The 14,370-nt window shown below is 35.1% G+C and overlaps 1 protein-coding gene across 1 annotated transcript in view; it reads right to left on the bottom strand.

The window, feature by feature from the left end:
- Positions 1–4,304: 4,304 nt before the first annotated feature.
- The window catches only part of SGCZ (sarcoglycan zeta), a 527,596-nt gene continuing 517,530 nt past the window's right edge, over positions 4,305–14,370 (bottom strand). Inside the window, exon 8 of the mRNA XM_052779979.1 lies at positions 4,305–4,548. Within this exon, the coding sequence (XP_052635939.1) occupies positions 4,348–4,548 (201 nt within the window). The 3' untranslated portion in view covers positions 4,305–4,347. The remainder of the gene's footprint in view (positions 4,549–14,370) is intronic.

Below are 14,370 nucleotides of genomic sequence, written 5' to 3'. Positions count from 1 at the left end.
GAATATCTTAAACATCCTTCATTAAATCCTTCTAGACATTTATGGCTGTATCTTCAATCCAGACTTAGTCCTCTGCATCTAAAATGGTTTGAAGTCAATTCTGTTATCCAGTCAAGCCACTGTTTTGCAAGCAAAACAGTATAACTTCAGTTGAAACAAGAAATGTCTTGGCACATGGTGGAATACATACTCTTTCATTTTCTTATGAACACCGAAAAATCCTCGTATGCGTGAACAGTAATGTAATTGCACCACACTGACAAAATATTTAAACCCTGGAAAAAAGTGAACAATCTACAGCTCAAAATGCTGCACAATTCTAAACTATGTTACAATTTCATGTTGTAATTACAACTTGTCATCTCTTCATTCCAACAGAATTAGTAGAAGCAGCAGTGTCATAGTGTTAGATATAATAGAAGTGTCAGTCTTTGGTCTTATCACTTAACCAATGAATGAACTGCAGTACAAAACCATACAGCTAACAGTGCTCAGAGAGGTTGGCTGATGCTTTTATTTTTCTTTTTTTAAACAAGAAAGAGACAGTATCCTATGATATCATGACACAGATATTTTTACAGAAGATAAATCTATCATATATATTAAATACATGTAGCTAATAAGGTCTTTTCATATATTTCATTGCTGTCATAAGGATAGCCCTGAAGAAGTCAAACAGCTGCAATACCATCTTAGTGGCTCCCATACAAACATTCTAGTACAAAAAGAAGCTTTATTTGATACATGTATTCATATACTGTAAAAAACCTCCGATGAACATTTTAGCCACTGTTGGGTTTTTTTATAAATTGCACTAATATTAACGCTTAAAAATATCCTAAGGTCTTCAATCTTTCCCTACAATTGTCACAACAGAGTGATTTGTTAATGGGAAGCTCTTGCCTTAACCAGAATAAGAAGTGACCTCTCATTTCTAAAATACACAATCAAAATATTCAGTCAGATAAGCATTCTACCTAGAGAAACATTAGCTGGGGCTTAATGATAACCTGAATGTTAGGTATTATAAATGGCCAACAAAGACTGAAATGACTTGGAGACAGAGCCAGGAATCTATGAGGAAGGTGACAAAAAGAATCTGGAAGTTTCCTATGGCTTTGCACACAATGACCTCAGCATTATAAACCAGCACTGCAATAGCACAGCTATAGCTCCATGTTTTAATATGATATTTGTGCTGAGATATTCTATTTTCCTTCCAACTGAAATGACATTGTGGGATTATGCCATTTTTCTGGTATTTTTGGGGTGTACTATAAGCGGAAGCACTCCACTATTGAGGTTTTTGATAATGCCAGCTCCAAACTTTCAAAACCACTGGGTCTCTTTCTCCTTCCACTCAGTAATAATGACTCTGCTTACAGGTTATTGGTGTTTTAATTTTTTAGCTTTCTAAATGCGTTGAAATCACTTTTCTAATACTCTCTGAAATCATGTGGGCTAGAAACGTTCTTTAAAATGGAAACTGAGATTTTCCCCTTCTTTCAGTTTTCAATGGATTTAAAGTAAAACATCAGTATTATGAAACTCACCAGAATATTAAGACATTATGAGAACTCGTTATGCTATCTCATAGGTTGCTGAAGAGAACCTATAGAGAGCATAGGTTGCTCTCAAATACACTCTACTTCAGACTGAAGGGACTCCAAGCAAGAAAATCCTGACAGTGCAGAGATATGTGGACTAACTGGCTTGGTTTTTTTGAGTCCAATGTGCCATCCACACCTCTGCCCTGAGTTTTCTTCATACAAAGTGATAAATTATTCCAGCCTTGCCTTTAAAATGAAGCTAGTAACGAAAGATTTTTTTTTTTTTCTACCTGCCCATTCCCACCCAAGTTTGTGTAAAATTCATAAAGGTTGGGTCCTTCCATCCAGTGGGCAGAAACATTTTTCGTATGTATTACAGGTAAGTAATCACATAAGGTGAAGAGCAAACAAATAAGAAATTCTCAATGGAAGATTCATGACAAAGTATCTACAAGCCATCCTGTGGGTTTATTTGAAGAGAAAAAAAAGATCTTAGTCTACTTGTGTGGAATTTGTAAGAAGCCACAATTTAATTCACCAAATAGATTAGTCACTATAATCTATTTGTTCATCTTTTAAGCAACAAGTGTATGTAGGTGTGCACAGATAATGAATATGTATAGATGTGTCCTCATACAGATCTATATACTTTTCCTCCTGAAATACTATTTATCCACATGACTTTCACACTACCATTCAATTACTTGTGTGCATAAGAAAAAGACATCTATTTCCCTACAGTTTTAAGGGTATATTGTACGGCTACACTTGCTAATGTTTTATTATCACCTTCTTTGTCATTTTTTTCTCTTTCTGTCCCTCCTACCAAAAATCCTCAAGCTTCTAATACATTTTCTTGCAATATTTTCTAATATACTTTCTTTCTAAGTGAAAGAATAAAATTCTCAAAGAAATAACAAATCAGCTGTTAACAGCCTTCTTTTGAAGAGAGAAAATAATCAATTTAAAATCTTCATTTAACTGGTAGAAATATAGAATTCTTGCTATGGGGTGAAATTCACACCTCTGAAGAGGGCCAATGGAAAGGCAAGCACCAGTCAAGCCGTGGACACGTCTTGTGCTGGTCTTCTGCATAGGAGTGAATTTCACCTGAAGTAAAAACAAAATCAGCCTTAAAAGGTGGTAATAAAATACAAAGGTAATCACAGTATTAGTTTGCTCATTTTCATTTTTTTTCTCTGAGAAAGAAAAACATTGCGTAGAAATACCCACCTTGCACTGTCTGCCCTGACTTTAAAGTTACCTTGCAAAAGCCGTCATTGTCTTGGTGATGTTACATTCAGAAGCCTCTAAAGCTACATGCTAGGTGATGTAATTTAAAGGATAGAATTAAAAAACACACTTACCTCATGTAATCAAGCCATCTTCCACAATAGGAAACATTTTTATACTGTTTTACATTCCTGGGTTCTGCAAGTTTCAAGATATTCTTGTTAATCAAAGTTGCGATAAATTTACTAGCAGCATACCAAAGCATTTTTTTGCAAGATTTCAATTACCAACCAAGCCAAACAAGTAAGAACATTGATACAAGAAAGAAATCCCACATCAAACTCATCAAAAAAGGAAGTCGGTTAGTGAGATCTGGGTGCAAATGGGGCTGCATAATTTAAACATAGACCTGATAAAGTCGATGTAATATCAATGTACTTTTTAATATTGAATGTAATTTGTGTTTTTATATATAATACTATTACTTTGAAAACCTTAGCAGCAGATGGTAAACAAAAGAGAATAATAAATGTGAATGTCATACCAGTTGTTAGTGCATTGCTTCTCAGCGTTACACATTACGTTAGTACTAACGTTTGTACTGTGTTCAAATGGCAGCAGTTAGACGTAGCTAGAAAATGGACAAGATGTACCTTTGAAGATTTTCTCTTGTTTTTGCATTTGCCAATCATAAATACCTTGTGAAGAGCAATACACTGATCAACAAACATATCATCAGTAGTTCCCTCTTTACCCTGTTCTTTTCCAGAAACTGTGTGTTCTACTTAAAGCAATTGCTTCACATGCAGTAGCCATAAAAATACTATATAAGGCCATTCAGATGTGACAAACAAGAGCAGACATCTTTTTAACTTTGAAAAGTAATATTGCTGAGCACTTCCAAAATTTACCTAGTGTACAAAACCCTAGACTTAGTAGACAAAGAGTAACAACACACTTTTAAAGAAACCAAACTCAGGGAGGGATTCTGTCTCTTTTTGTGTTAAAAACCATTTACTGAATTTAATTGTTTAGTAAAGCAAGCATCACACAATGCTTCGAAATTTTAAAATTCAGGGATAAAAGTTTACATCCAAAAAGATGAATGGAAAATTGTGCTTTCAGACAGTGAAGTTATTTATCATACAGGGGGAACCAATTCATCTCACCATCAGATTCTGGGCAAATTTGTTTATGTACTGTGTGTATATATATATATATGTGCAGTTCATATCCAGGTCCTGCAAAAATCTAAAACTATGTGCTTCACTTCATGTAGCAAAGGCACCTGTGTTATTCTCCCTTTTGGACAAAAGGTGGTATTTTGTTCCAGGTTTCCTGATGAAGAATACATTGATTTCTGAATATCTCACTCCCATCTCTATGTTGAGTGGCAACACAAACCACAAGAGAAGGCAGCGCTGTATTCCTGCTTACACTGGAAGAAGTTGCTCTGCAGGCCGTTTGAAGCGTCGAACTTGTCACAAGGGAAACCGAGCAGAACTGTGAAGCAGAGGGATAGTAACAAAAGGCTATTCTGGTGTGAGGATAAATTGGAGTCATTCTAGCTCCACAAGCAGATGTTGCTACTGGATTGACATGTGGAGCCTGCTCCTGCTGGGGACAGGTAAAGTTTACCATTGGGACAGACGCAGAGCTCATAGATAGTCTGGCGAGGAGCTGAAGAGCTGGGTGAGGAGGAGGAGGAGGAAAAGGAACCCACTGGTAGATTTCCCAGGCGGATTGTATCTGCATTTAAAAATATCTACAAGAGGGGGGGGAAAGGCGTAAGTAAATATCTTTCAGCATTGTAACATATTTTAAAGAAGTCATTAATTTCTTCAGAAATATAAAAAAATTTAGAAATATTTTATGAGAAGTATTAGATGGATTGTTAGAAATATATATTAGAAATAATTATTTTTAGAAATAAAAACCCTCAACATTTCTTGGTTTTCAACTCTCTGTAGTTGTATACCCATTAATACTAATTACTACAGTATATGCAAATACTTCACCCAACATGTTTATTCAGATACAAGCAGTGTCATACAAAAACATTTTAACAATATTCTTGAATTGGATGAATTTTCACTTATACATTTTATGATTAAAATTTATTCATTCATGGCAGTAGCATATCCTTGCTCTGGGAGAATTTGTATTTTAATAAGTGTGAAGTGATATTAAAGCACATTCCCCAGTGTGTTCCTGTAAGCAGCTGGAAATATGTGCTGAACTCTGCTAAACTGTAGGGGCTTAACAATAGCTACATCCAGAGAATAATTAAATAAGGGTACAGAGTCATATGAACAAAATAAAGAGCTTATTTGACCTAAATTAAGAGGAGAAAAGATTTCAGGTTAAAGTCTTATTAAGAAGGTCATCAAGCTATTCCCATTTGTTTCTGAACATCGAATATGATTAAAAAAATACTGTTTTTTTTTAATCTCCTTCCATTGGAAATAATACGAGTCAGTATGAAACTGTAGATACCAGTAATGTTCATGAATCTGTATCGAGTTCTGCAATATTTGCACTTATGCTACATTTTCAGGGTGTTGAATAAACAATGTCATGAAATTAGGTAACTAAAGCAGGAAAAACCCATGACTTCCACTGGCACAAACAGATGAATCTCCAGCTGCTTAGAATTTCTTTTTTATTTACGGAAGGAGTAAATGAGAGCCAAAGTGAGATCAGTCATCACCTCACGTGCAGACTAGGAACTTCTAGAAAACAGGTAACAAATCAAAATGGCTTTAAGCCCTGCAGGTAACAGTATGAAGCTTAGGAAAAGGTGAGCTCCTTAAATACTGGCTAGTGTGTTTTATAAGGTATTGAAAATCAACTAAGCCATCTTAACACCATTATATCACAATGTTGGCAGTACCTGTGAAGAACCTGGGGAAATATGGCCTGTATTGTTTTTTTCTACAGGAGACAAGTATTATTTTATGATAAAATCAGCGGCATATGGCAAAAAAGCAGCGCAGAAGCACTGCTAAGCCCCGGCTGGAGAGAAGTGAAGGAGCGCAGGCTGGGAAAAAAATTAAGAAGGCTGGATAAAATCCCATACAAGGACTGATGCACAGTCATGTTACCATTCACAGCAGAAGCATTGTAAATGACCGGGGTCATCAAAGGAAATACAGGCTGAAAGTAGCCCCAAACAATATAACCCCCCATCACTGAGAGTTCTCTAGCTCCTAGAGTAAGATGCTGTCATCGGTGGGAATTTACACCAGGAGGGACGTAAAGGGCCAATCTCAGAGGCACAAGTGACAACTGCACGACATGATGCATGTTTTAATTCACATCCTGACTGCCAGAGAAATTGATTACAAAACTAAAATGCAGCAAATTATTATCTTTGTTCTGTAATTTATATGACAAAGGAATGATGTATTTACACACACATACATGCATTGCTCCTTTAAAAGTCCAGTATCATAGACCTGAAATAATTAGGAGTCAAAACACCTGCAGAAATAATTTAGATGGAAGAAATGTGGATGGTGTTGGGAACAATTTAATAATGTTCTGCTAGAATTACAACTGAAAAAAAAAAAGATTACAAATGTAAAACGTTCAGCTCAGCTAGGAGTAAATGTGAAATTAACTATAGCAAGCATAGTAAGAAAACAAAATAACAGATGGGGAAAAAAAGGATTTGATAGCAAACTAGAAGCTAGGAATTGGTAAAATATAGGAAGGAAACAAAGGACATAATCATCAGTCAGTGGAGTGACAGGTAATAAAAAGTACTCTTTCACTTCTCATATCAAGAATAAAAGAAATGTTAGCAAGTTAGCAAGGAAAGTTAGCAAATGGTAGCAGTGGTGGAGTTATCAACTGTATTGCATAAAAATCCAGTAGCATTCAGCAGTGTAAGCTCTATGTAAGTATAAGTGTATCTTTTATACTGAATAGTGCTCAGCATAGTTCTGTACTTGGAAAGCAGTCAAGTATCGATGTCAGAACATGACTGTGATAAAATACTTTCAATTTCAACAGTAACTCAGCCGGATATTAAACAGGAGCTAGTGATGTCATATACTTTTAATCAGCAGCTATTGATAACTTTTAACAAATACATCTCAAAACAAATCTGAGTAGCCTTTTGGACTTTTAATACTGATTTTCGGTAAGCCCTGATATACTTGGAATATGAAAGAAGAAAAGAAAAAGACTATTTCTATGCTTTTGTTTAAAAAAAATGGAAGCAGAAGATATTAGAATATTATATATGTGATAATAAAAGGCATTTCAGTGTAGAAGACATACATGTAAGAAAATCCAACAACAATACAAGATTAGCTATTTGTACTTTTGACAGAGCATGTGACCAGCCATTTTAGCAATTTGGTGATGGGGAAGGATCATGAGTAATCTGTCCATCCAAGTTAAATGGGTTCTAAAAGACATGTCTTGATTCAAACAAGAATTAACTCAGAAAAAATCAGAGGCATATGTGTCAGAGACCAGGCTAGATTAAAATCTCTTGAACTTTATTATCTTTTCTTCTGGGAGCTCAATATTTTTATTTGTTTGTTTACATCAGCACAGCTATGCTTCTGCAGTGTACTGCTCTAAGACTTTACTCCAGTGGACCTTACTCCAGTGTGCATTACAATACAATGTAGCTCAGTTGTCTTGCTCATTAAATTAAATGATCTTTTTAAGCATAGCTGTGCATGTTTTTCCACTGGTGCTTACAAATTTCACACTGTGATGTAGATCAATCCAGGTTTTGCTGGTGTCATAATCTTGAGCCGTAGCTATCAGATCCTGTCCAAGCATGCATGCCAGAACATCTGGTGAGCAATGTGGATACCCGGGAACAGTGTCTGAGAAAAAAAGAAGTGGCTTCTCGTGAGCGTGTATCTGCTGCGATGAGTCTAACAAGCTCTATGCGTTTGCAGAAAGCTGGGAAGGCTGTGCAATTAAAACAGACTCCTATAGCTAATCCCGGGGGAAGCCCGAGATGAAGAGGATTAATAAAGATGGCTTAAAGCCAGTGTTAAAATCTACTCTGTACATATGCTGTCAAGGTTATAAATAAAAGGCTAAATTTACAGATGCAACATTGCTATCTATTAGTTAAGCTGCAGTCCAAATATATCATCACAGTAGTCCAATATGTAAGGAATTTCAGAGGAACGCAGTCCATGTTTGAGGATATACCCTCTCCCCACCTATCATCTGCTAAAAACTGAAATTCATGGCCAAAAAGTCCTCCAACATCAGTAAAACTTAAACTACTTACCGTTTTATGCCTGATGTTATGAGGTGTTTAAAGAGAAGGGAAGAAGTGGCAAGACAAAAAACTGAACACTATTATGTTCCCAGGGAACACTGTTGCTAAATGATAGTAGTTAATGGAAGTGCTTGTATACACGGTCTTTCTCTAATCTTTTGTGTTGTGAGAGGCACAATATAAGCCATTTAATACTTCATATGCATCAAGGCCATGCAAGCCAGTCATGCTCTTTCTGAGAGTCTCACACCTCAGCAGATAAAAAGGCAAGGATAAAACCAAAACTTTTAACCATTCTTGAAACACTGTAGGAGACTGATTGAGAGATTACAAAATGGAAAAAGCAGCAGCTACTCAAAGAAATGCTATTTCACAGAGAGCAGAGCACTGAGCAGCATCGTTCCCTCTAAATACTTAAGGTTTAGAAATCCTAGATCACTGCTTTGTCTTGTGCATCTTAGTGCTGAGAAAAATACATTAGCCATATAATATTTAAAAGTAGACCTGATTTCTGACTAATTAAAGTAGCAAACTGAATCAGCCTGTAGGGCATGTGATAGGAATGGAAAAATTGCACTCTTTTTAAATACATTTTTTGCTGATGAGATCTGCAAGTCATCTGCTCATCCGACTGTGTCGTTAATCTGAACAGTGAGAGGGAAAGGGAGAGGAAGGCAAGCCAGAAAATACAGATTATCTACAAACCAAAGAACTAAATTGAAGTAGAGAACTTTTAGTGGGCAAGATGTAGGCATGAGGTAAAAAAATCAAATATTCCTACAAGCCATTTCATATAGAGATATGAACCTGCCATTCATAAAAGTTCTCCACTGGGTCCTTGACTAAGTTCTCTCAAGAGAGGAGATGATAGGTTAAGCTGATAAAGCCAAATGAATGAATTAGGATTTATAAACATTGAAGAATTTTCTGTATTCATGTGCGGCTTGATTAGACACATAATTCTACAGAGCTGCAAAGGCATATTTCAGGGCTAAAGTAAATAAGAAATTGCAGGAAACTGGAGGAAGGAAATGTGGAAGAAAAGAAGGAAAGCTGAAAGGCTGGTGTTCATCAACCAGTATGAGGAGACAGTGCAATGACGTCTCACTAAATAAACCTTTTGGATTCCCCTAGGCTCTTCAGAATTAATCTGAATTATAACAATGCAAGATTTGGTCTAGTTTTTTGCTCTTCTGTATATGCTGTCAGAAGCATACATACAAAGACGATTATATAGATTGGGTCACTAGACTCAACTACATAATTTTCATATGCTGGTATACTTTAACATTCAAAGTGAAGATGAACTATAAGATAAACTGCAGTGCTTTAGTTCACGTGGGCCATTTGTTCTAACACTTATCTGTGGTTTTGACATTTATTTTAAAACCTTTCACCTAAAGTAGCTTGCATTAAATCTGAAAGAGAGTTCTGAAAAAAGAAAAAAATAATAATGGAAAATTAAAATATTAACTTGATAGCATATATACTGTAAAATCTAAACATATGCTGGCACAATATCTGGAACCATATCTGTCATAATGATTAATAGTATTGAGGAACAGTTAAACAGTGAAATGAATGTGATGACTAGGTTGAAACTGAACAGAATAAATATTCAGAGAAGACTAAAAGATCTAGTACAACCTGTGTATTGAAAATGTATTCTCTATAGGAGCAGGATTAATTGACCTTTAGGCCAAAGCGTGGTCTGGTGTGGTGAATGTTCTCTTTCTAAAGATTATACCTGATATACCTGGACAGAGTCACCCTGGCAAGTTTCTTCTTTTGTTAACATTGCTCCCATTACCACCTCTATGTTATGTCTGGAACTACTGACAGCTGAAAGAGATTTGAAAACTAACATATATATAGATATATGTTAAATATAACATTGTACCTTAGTGACATGTACAGTTCCTGCTCGAATGGAAGAATTTATGTTTTGACTCTTCAGGACTGAAGTGTTTATGAGAGTCATGTTTCATTTTAAGTACACATTTTTGTAAATTTATGTTAAACAAACACAAGCATATATCGTAACTGCTGATTTATAACCCCAGTGCAGTTTATATGGGTGACTACTGAAGCAAAAACTTTCTGGCGTATTTATTCTTTCTATTAAGGAAGTAATTTTCAGGGATGATCAAATGGGGTTGCTGTGAATGTTGACCAGTAGAAGTTTTCAAGCTTCAATGTTTATGGAATGCCAATGGTAGTCTCGTACATAAGAATTCCCAGAATCAAATGCCACGTGATATTAAAAGTCTCTGCAAATTAATTCAATCAGGGGACAGATGTGACTTCTTTGTGATTTATGTACCCAACCCAGAAAGAGAAATGTATTTGGAATATTTGTGCTTAGTCTACCGAGTACAAAAACTAATTAATCAATTACCATTCATATCAGAACTAGATTAAAATGTGATATTAATGGAAAAATATTTTATTTATATAACAAATTATTCATTGTCACTTCTTTTTCTCTTTCTAATAAAATGGCTTATGGTGTTGGTCTTCAGCCCATGAATAAACAATTCAAAAATGGGTGATGTCAGTTAAAACACTTTGCTTTTGTGGTTTGGGAACACTGTATTTTAGTTGTAGACTTCTACATAAAAGTGTTCTTTATTACAAATTAACTTACACATTGATAATTGTTTTAAGTTGAATATGAAAGGTTTTGTTTAAAAGTAACATGGCATTTTAATAATTTTAAACATCTGTTAAAACATCTTAATAGAATTCTTAAAACCAGTAATTAAAAAAATACAGAAAAATTTCCCTTTATTTCCACTAATCTCTTTCCTCCCAGACAACAGTGACAAGTCAACTGCTTAATACCATGAAAAAAGGCTGTGAAAACAAAATGCACCACACATTTGTTAGACAATTTTTGGTGATTAAACAGTGGATCTTTGAGGTGTAGGGACTGCCATTGTTTATTTTTTATTGAACTCACTTCATCCATATCAAACTTTTTTTTTTTTTCCCCCCAAACATTTCATCTCAGACAAACATAACTTGGCTGAATTGAACTAAGCTGGGAAATGTTGTTGCCTTTGATCAGCCATTCCTCTGTAGTCATGGCAAGCATCTTGCAGAACAAGGTATTTCCATTTCAGTGTATTTAGATAATTTTAAAAATCCTTTTTTTCCCCACTGTTTCAGAATGTAAAAACCATCCACAAAAACCCCATCAAAACCAAAGTTTTAAAATGGTACCATTGCTTGGGTTTACAAGTGAAGATTTCTCCAGTTTTATTAAGTATCAATCTCTATGTTAAATACATCTCCTAGATGTAGAGGGAAAACCAGCTAGGATTATAGATCAAATGTTAGTACTATATGCATTTGTTAGTCTCTACAAAACAATCTTGGGTGTATGCTTCATAAACTGTATTGTGCTAAAATGGTAAATATAAACTTGGCCTCTTGTCTGCTACACTGATTTTGAGTAAACTTGTTTGTTAAAGAGTATTGCTTATTTTTATGTGACAGCTATAAGCCTCACCAAGGGATCAGCCTCATTATGCCAGAAACAACCAAATATAGTCTACAAGCGATGCTATGAAGGAGTGTAATTTGACAAGGAAATACAAGGGCATAAAGAAGTAAACAGGAAAAAGGTCACAGACAGGGTGACTAGTATGAATATGTTTGTAAAAATGAGAAGCCTCTGTGTGTCTTTCTCCTTTTATTCACATGGTCTTTTATAGTCAATGGGACGCAATGAAAGTGCAGAGCCTAACTTAGAAGCTGCTTGCAAAAATACATAGCAGCTGCACGACTCAGGGCTGAAGCTAGTTAGCAGCCTTCTCCTTCAAAGGGTGATATATTGTCAGAACCATTAAAATTAGTTGTTAGACCAATGAGTGGACAACATCAAATAATCCTTTAAGCTTGTTATCATTATATGATAATGTGTTTCAGGTTCAATTCTAACATATTTTTACGCCTAGCAAAATCCAGTATCTACAGAATTCAAAAGTGATCTGTACTTTTGAAAGAAGCAGAAGTCAACTAGCAGTCATTGTGCTCAATTTCAAGACAAGAGATGTTCTTTTTCTTCTTATGTCAACCAACAGATTCAGCTGGAGCCTGGAGCTTCACATTTCATTTTCCTTGTAAATGATTGCTGCTTTAAACCATTGGTTATGGTTTATTTATAGAATAATACATAGTTCACAATTAAATGCCAAGCTATAATTGAATCAAAGGATTCTGCTGATGCCTCGACTCACAAGGGTGCAGCTCAAGAGCTTTATAAAGAACAGCAGAATCTGAGTCTAAATTACAGCCCCCAGTATTCAGTCTGGGATCATGCATTATAATGCGTAATAGGGCTAAAAGGATTATTATAATACTCCAATAAATAAAAAGAAAATGTATCAAACAGCAGAATTCTGAATGCTTGCAGAGGCTTTCAGTTTATGATGTGGGAGGCTAGAGATTATACTGCATGAGAAATAAGGCTAAAGGAAAAGTATTTCATAAACACGTTTATGTTCTTAAAAAAATATTCTGAAGTTATTCTTAAATAAAAGGAAAATATATGTTTCATAGTTTAATCCACAGTAACTTCATAATGTTCTGCTACATGGTTATAACTGGTTGATTCCAGATGCCACATAGCTATTTTCTGGCATAATAAGGCAATAATTATGCTATAGAAGGAAAATATTAATTCACATATCTTTGATGATTTTTTGAATAAGCTTACAAACATTAAAATGTTAAATTTAGTTAACCAGTGTAAGAATAATACAAAAATCTTGTATTTTTTCTAGTACAAAAAATGTTGTATCACAAAAATGGTTCAGAGATCCAATTCACAAAGACAACATTCTTTTATTCATGAAAGAAACCTGACTGATAAAGCAAACATTTTTACGCTAAAATGAAGATTATTTTTTACATAGACACTTTGTTTTGGTTTAGAATGTGTTTTGTTAAAAATAAGTAATGACAAATCCTTTACACTTTTTTCCATACTGTCTGCTAATCTCTGGTGTATCTGTTGGGCTGTAAGAAAGGACACCAATCAATAGTTTGTTATGTAGACATTTTATCTATCAGATGTTTACCCTGGTTTCTCACACCAGGCTGTAATTAGTCCAGCAATTCCCTAATGTGGCCACGGTAACTTTGCACAACTGATGATGCTGTGGAAGCTCATCGTATGCCTTCCAAAGTGTTTTTGCATTTTCCTCTGATCCTCTCCAGTGTGAGAGATAAAATAGCAGACTATAAAGGCATTGGTCAGACCTCAGGATGGAATTCCTCTGTGGATTTAGGGTACAGTTCTTTACAGATTTTACTGGAATTACAAGTATTCGAGAGATAATTAGACACTTTGAACTTTGTCAGATGTATGTTTACAGAACAGCTCCTTGGGAAACAGTGGGGAAAAGTTGGTAGCTTGTTTTCTGATAACCACCAATCTAAAATTTATGTGGGAAATCACAGATGTGCAAAGTCTTACTTACCACATAGAGGAATATAATGATTTTTAATATGAAGTTCAGCAAAGTCTGCTTTACACTGGCATTTTTTTCCTACAAAGCATTTAATACTGAATTGAATTCCAATTCTGAATAATACCTAATATAGTCATCCTAACTTTTGTTGGGTTCCCATTCTCAAAATCCAACTGAGGTCATAGGACATTATTTCCAAAACTACCTTTTCAATAAGTTGTAGTAAATACTTAAGAAGTCACGCAATAAACTCACAGTGTTGGTATAGACAAAACTGCCTGATGAATCTACAGATTAAATACTTGTACAAAGCAGCACAGAGATGCACGATACTAAACAAAGACATTATAGATACAACCATTGCTTCAGGGGTCATGAGGGATTGATGAAAGGTAACAGTTTGTCTGTTGGTTTGGTTGGTTTTTTTTCTTTTCTTTTTCATTTTCATTTGAGTATTATATTTTCCCTCTGGCAATGTCATGAAGGGAAAGAACAAATACATTCCAGATGAAAAATTTATGTTAATAAATATAGGAAACATACTAGATTGGGCCAGGTAGGGATTTAGGGAGGGGAAACAGGAAAGGTTACAGGAAGCTGTAGCCCCTTGCAATGAAAATACCTGTAGAAAGGACAAGGGTGAGGGAGGATGATATTTACTATTAAAAGAGGATTAGATTGTCCTTACTGCTATCTCAACAGCTTTAGGAAACAGTAACAAAGACTTCATATTTAGAGAGGTGGTAAGTGAAGATGAAAGATTGTGGGAAGAGCTGGCTTTCAGAAAAACTCAGAAATAAATGGGGCATGTGGTATATAAGTATTTGAGGCTCTGAATTAGGAAAAC

This window comes from Harpia harpyja, chromosome 2 (genome assembly GCF_026419915.1).
Source record: "Harpia harpyja isolate bHarHar1 chromosome 2, bHarHar1 primary haplotype, whole genome shotgun sequence".
NCBI classification, from domain to species: Eukaryota; Metazoa; Chordata; class Aves; order Accipitriformes; family Accipitridae; genus Harpia; species Harpia harpyja.
Note: the sequence above shows the minus strand (reverse complement) of the source record. Positions and strands in the feature narration are given on the sequence as shown.